Source organism: Silurus meridionalis, chromosome 13 (genome assembly GCF_014805685.1).
Source record: "Silurus meridionalis isolate SWU-2019-XX chromosome 13, ASM1480568v1, whole genome shotgun sequence".
Classification (NCBI taxonomy): domain Eukaryota; kingdom Metazoa; phylum Chordata; class Actinopteri; order Siluriformes; family Siluridae; genus Silurus; species Silurus meridionalis.
In genome coordinates this window covers 3,618,471-3,624,470 of record NC_060896.1, presented here as the reverse complement: position 1 = coordinate 3,624,470, position 6,000 = coordinate 3,618,471, and the positions used below count along the sequence as shown (strand labels likewise).

At 36.0% G+C, this 6,000-nt stretch overlaps 1 protein-coding gene and 1 pseudogene across 1 annotated transcript; both read left to right on the top strand.

Moving 5' to 3' along the window:
- The first annotated feature begins 253 nt into the window (after window positions 1-253).
- LOC124396169 (extracellular calcium-sensing receptor-like) lies at window positions 254-1,651 on the top strand. The gene is made up of 4 exons (XM_046865196.1): window positions 254-435; window positions 578-863; window positions 1,062-1,361; window positions 1,492-1,651. The coding sequence occupies exons 1-4, from the start codon at window positions 359-361 to the stop codon at window positions 1,540-1,542; spliced, it is 714 nt and encodes a 237-aa protein (XP_046721152.1). The 5' UTR covers window positions 254-358; the 3' UTR covers window positions 1,543-1,651.
- Window positions 1,652-1,707: 56 nt separating this feature from the next.
- LOC124396168 lies at window positions 1,708-4,404 on the top strand (annotated as a pseudogene).
- The last annotated feature ends 1,596 nt before the right edge of the window (window positions 4,405-6,000 follow it).

Here is a 6,000-nt window from a genome sequence, read left to right as displayed (position 1 = left end):
AGGTGCTTTATGTAATTAATTTGTAGTGTTTTTAATAGATGAATTAACCAAAAATGACAAAAGTCTTATGAAAGAACTATGAGAATATAATTATGTCCCTTTATGACATCACAAAGCTAAACAACTTTTCTGATTTGTCCATAATGTATAGTCATACACAGAGCACCCAGAGCATGTCTATAAATATAGAAAGGCTCACTGTTCAAGACTGATTCTGCAGAAGCACTGGTCAGAATCCGTAATGTTTTTCCTTCTACTACTCTCTTCTCTTTCCCTGGTAAAGGGAGAAAATTGCCATATTCTGGAAGAACCAGCATATCCTTATTTATCTAAAGATGGAGATGTGATAATCGGGGCCATGTTTTCAATACATCGTGGAACTGAGATGCAGTCACTGCAATATACTGAAAAACCTCCACCTTTAATCTGCACTAAGTAAGTTCTAATTTATACATTAGTCATTTTGGAGAATATGTAGTTTTCTGCTTTATAATATTCTGAATATCTATTTTTTATTACTTTTCTATTACATAATATAATTATTTGAAATGTCATGATTTTTATGTGTATTTTGTAGATTGTCGCTTTCTTATTTACGACTTGCTCAGATTATGACTTTTGCAGTTGAAGAAATTAACAGAAGTAACACCTTGCTCCCAAATATCTCAGTTGGTTACAAGATTTTTGATCCTTGTCTCTCAAGATTATTATCTATTAAGGCAGCCATAGCTTTTATTAATGGTCAGGATATAACAAATAAGACCTGCCATGAACAAACTGTGGTACAAGCCATCCTAGGGGAGTCAGAGTCTACTGCTACTATAGCACTTACAAAAACTACAGAACCTTTTAAGATTCCAGTGGTAAGTATTAATTATTTGAATAATTTCAAAGTAACATATTTCATAATTTATAAAACACATATTATTACTATAATAAAACAAACCTCTGTCTAAACTTCTTTTGCTAGCAAATAGATAAAACAAGTACAAACTCTTAGATACATTACAAACATTTTATTTTTATTTATTTTTATTTTTAACCTGTCATTCTGTCCTCAGATAAGTCATTCGGCCACATGTGAATGTTTGAGTAATAGAAAGGAGTACCCATATTTCTTCAGGACCATAGCAAGTGACTACTACCAGAGTAGAGCTTTGGCATATATGGTCAAGCACTTTGGCTGGTCTTGGGTAGGAGCTGTGCACAGTGATAATGACTATGGAAACAATGGAATGACTATTTTTCTGAATGCAGCCAAAGAGGAGGGAATATGTGTTGAGTACACAGAGAAGTTTGATCGGGCAAATCCTGCCAAAATCATCAAAGTGGTTGACATTATTCAGAAAGGCATAGCTAAAGTAATTATTGTATTTCTTCCTGTTTTTGAAATGAGCATTTTTATAGAACAGCTGATTCTAAAGAATGTCACTGGCTACCAGATGATTGGTGTTGAAGCATGGATTTCTACTTCTGAATTTGTAACACCAGCAAGTTATAATGTTCTGTCTGGAGCCATTGGATTTGATGTGGGAAAATTGAACATTGGCGGTTTTGCTGATTATGCTGTCAATGGATTTTGGCAAACAGAAGTCCCATGCTTACATACAGAGGGAAGCAATTTTCAATCTGAAATCAACTGCAGCAAATATGAAGAAATGATTCAATATAAAAACTACAGTAAGGATATTTTAGAATTAAGAAATGTAAATAATCTTTATAATGCAGTTTATGCTGTGGCACATTCTCTACACAGTCTGTTAAATGCACAGAAAATCAGAGTTGTGAAAAAGACAAACCAATACAACCATGGCAGGTAACACAAAGAAGAGAAGAAAAACAAATCTTGTTAATTTGAGATTTTCATTATATAAATACTTATTTACTTTTCTATTTAAAGGTTGTGATGTCTTTAAAAAAGGTGAATTTTACCACTAAAGCAGGAGAACAGATTTGGTTTGACCGCACTGGGGCAACACCTGCAAAGTATGATGTGTTGAACTGGCAACGAGGGTTAAATGGAGAAGTGGAGATTAAGGTTGTAGGCTATTATGATGCCTCTCTGCCACATGGACAACAAATTATTCTAAATACTGAAGATATAGTTTGGGCTGGAGACAAAAGAGAGGTGCATACATTGTTTCATAATTTCAATGAACTACATACAAATATATAAATATAATATAATTAATATATAATAAATATCTCTATCTATCTATCTATCTATCTATCTATCTATCTATCTATCTATCTATCTATCTATCTATCTATCTATCTATCTATCTATCTATCTATCTATAATTTAATAAATAAATTAATAAGCTGTTTATCAAATTCGAAACATTGAATCGATATTTAAATATAAACATAATGTTTTATATACCTTTAAACATTCACAATGAATATAAATAAATACCGTATTTTCTGGACTATAAGTCACTACTTTTTTCCCACGCTTTGAACCCCCCGGCTTAAACAATGAAGCGGCTAATTTATGGATTTTTCCTGGGTTTTTCCCGGTTTCACAAGCTTCATGCTGCCAAAAAACATTAGACCAATGAAATTGTCGAACGGGTTCAGGTGAACCAATGAACTCTTTATATTAAATCGCGCTCCCACTGAATCGGGCCGCACCACATCATAAATATGGATGAGGTTCCTCTGACGTTTGACCTGCCGCTCACTCGGACTGTCTACAGGAAATGTGAATCATTCGTCACGCTGAAAACAACCGGGCATGAAAACACACTTCACCTGTGTTCTGAGCTGCACGGCATCGGGAGAAAAGCTTCACCGGTGGTGATTTTTAAACGCACGACGATGCCAAAAGATAAACTCCCGAGAGAAATTGTTGTGAAAGGAAGGAGGAAGACAGTGAACAATGACTTTCTTGGTAGACTACTGTTTAGATACAAGCCGTGTAACAGACACTGTCTTTCATTAAAGCCTGTGTAAGGTTCATTAGTTTCAATATATGCATACATTATAGACAGGTGCGGCTTATTTATGTTCAAAATTAAAATCTTTGTAAAATTCAGTGGGTGCGGCTTATATTCGGGTGTGTTTAATAGTCCGGAAATTACGGTACAAAAAATACATTCGTGTAGTGTTTCATTGTAAATTATACAATGACAAAAAACTTCTTGGATTTCAGTAGTCAACAAACAATGGGTTAAGAATTTCATGATTCTAACAAATGGAACAAATTAAAAAACTTAAATGTTTTAGTCATAATATATTGTTCACAATAGAAGCCAAGGTCTGTGTGCAGTGAAAGCTGTCCTCCAGGAACCAGGAAAGCTGCACAGAAAGGAAGGCCTGTCTGCTGTTACGACTGTATACCATGTGCAGAGGGAGAGATCAGTAACCAGACAGGTAATTTCAGTATCATCATATTATTATTTAGGATACACTTTTTGAAAACTGGTATTACTAAATAATATCATAAGTTAATTCATTCCTTATTATAATAACCTTGATTATTTTGCAGATTCCAATAACTGTGAACAGTGTCCAGGAGACTTTTGGTCTAATGCAAATAGAGATAAATGTGTGTTAAAAGTTGTTGAGTTTCTTTCATTTACAGAGCTCATTAGTATAATAATAATACTCTTTTCTTTATTTGGAGCTTCATTGACTCTGTTAGTAGCTGTTTTATTTGTAAAAGAAAAGGACACCCCAATTGTTAAGGCTAACAACTCTGAGCTGAGCTTCTTGCTGCTTTTCTCTCTGACTCTGTGTTTCCTCTGTTCACTTACTTTCATTGGACAGCCCTCTGAGTGGTCCTGTATGTTGCGCCACACAGCTTTTGGGATCACATTTGTACTCTGTATCTCCTGTGTTCTGGGGAAAACAGTAGTGGTGTTAATTGCCTTCAGAGCTACACTTCCAGGCAGCAATGTCATGAAATGGTTTGGGCCTCTACAGCAGAGACTCAGTGTAGTTGCATTCACTCTTATACAGGTTCTTATTTGTGTGCTTTGGTTAACAATTTCTCCTCCTTTTCCCTACAAGAACATGAACTACTATAAGGAAAAGATCATATTAGAATGTAACTTGGGCTCAGCTATAGGTTTCTGGGCCGTGCTGGGTTATATTGGAGTTCTGGCTTTCTTGTGCTTTGTTTTGGCTTTTCTAGCTAGAAAGCTGCCAGATAATTTTAATGAAGCAAAATTCATCACATTCAGTATACTCATATTCTTTGCAGTTTGGATCACTTTTATTCCAGCTTATGTCAGCTCTCCTGGAAAATTCACTGTAGCTGTGGAGATATTTGCCATTTTGGCCTCCAGTTTTGCTCTACTGTTCTGTATATTTACTCCTAAATGTTATATTATTCTGTTTAAACCTGAACTAAACACCAAGAAAAATATGATGGGCAAAATGGCTTCTAAATCCCTATAAAGTTTATTGCTTTAATCTTTTCATTATTTTGCTGATGTTACTTTTAGACACATTATTTTAAATATAATCAACTTAGTAATGTTTAGATGTAAATGAAATGTAATCACAAATAATATGGATATGGATGAGTACTTAATAAACTTATAAAATTTAATAACTGTCTTTTCATGTCTATGAAAAAATATATAACAATTACAAGAATGTTTATAATCAGTATTGAAGGATATTTAACATTAATAATTTATGATATTATTAATAATATTAATACATACAATTTATAATAGTAATAAATAAATGATTAATTTTAGAATAACGTTTAAAATCCATTGGGCTTTTGGTTTTTGGACCTAAGACAATATGTGAGGGTGAATTAGAACCCGTCAAAGAAGAGAGACCATCTGACTTCTTGCCTGCTGAAGATACTCCAAGTTATTATGGTCTGTGAAGACCTAGAAAAGATGCTGGGCGCTGCCTCTCCACAACTAGCTTCTGGTCCCCTATTCCATAGTTCATCTTGTTAGCGGTGAGCTTTTGTGTGAGGAAGGCACATGGGTGTAGCTTGTTGTAAAGCCCCTCTTTGGGACAGCACAGCCCCCACCCCAACATTCAAAGCATATAACTCCACCACAAAATTCAAGTTTGGGCCTGTTATATTTAGAATGGGAGCTGAGATAAATTGGCATTTTAGTTCCACGAATGCCACATTTGCCTTGGCTGTCCAGCGGAAGGTTGATTGGTAAGGGGGCAGGGAAGAGGTCAATGGTGTCTGGATTCTTGGGAGCAGCCTGGGAGGGACTCAGGGTCAATCAGGTGGCCCCCAAGTCAGAAATGGTGCCTGCAGATCAATAATAGGGTTATGGAAAAAGGGCCAGGGATGTCAGAGGATGAGAGGAAACTGGCAAGACGAGAATAGGTGCAGCTGGAGAGGCTTCCTATGGTGACTGAAGAGATGAAGAGGAGGAGGCCAGGGTTCCTAAGGTTTTGGTGGCAGTTTTATACTGAGATGTATGCTTGGGTAGAGCCTGGCAGGAGCCCAAGGTGGAGTCTAGGTACTGTAAGGACAGATACAGAAACTTGTAAAAGACAGTCACTTAGCAGCCTGACTACGGTAACTAGGTCAGTTAACATAGCCTTGTAGTGTTGAATCTGCTGCCCCTGTGTTTCCAATTCGAAAAGAAGACCCTGAGCATTGTGAATCTCTGCTGGGTCCATGATGGCTTGGTTTTCAGCCATAACTGGGTTGCAAACCAGAGAGATTGCTACAACTGAAACCAAAAGTACAATCCAATAAAACAACAACATAAACTTAAAATACAGTACACTACACAGGTAATGCTCAGACATAAGGCAAAACAGCAAGGGGAACAAGAAGATAAACTGATAGTGGAAGGTGTCTAGAGAAAGTACAAATACTTGAGAGAAAATATGAACATGGAGGCTGGGCAAAAAGCAAGCACTGACTTATGAGAGAGAATCAGCTTACATGCACACCTGCTGATTGGAAAAGAAGCCAGGCAAGGTGAAATCCTGAATAAAACATTTAAAAATCTGAATAAAAAAACTGTTAAAGGTCTTCATGTTAAGAGCACTAAAGCT

Coding starts and splice junctions, on each gene's coding strand:
- LOC124396169 (XM_046865196.1), top strand. CDS start 359: ATGTTTTCAATACATCGTGGAACTGAGATGCAGTCACTGCAATATACT. Junction 436..577: donor CCACCTTTAATCTGCACTAA/GTAAGTTCTAAT, acceptor TGTATTTTGTAG/ATTGTCGCTTTCTTATTTAC. Junction 1,362..1,491: donor TTCAGAAAGGCATAGCTAAA/GTAATTATTGTA, acceptor TTGTAACACCAG/CAAGTTATAATGTTCTGTCT.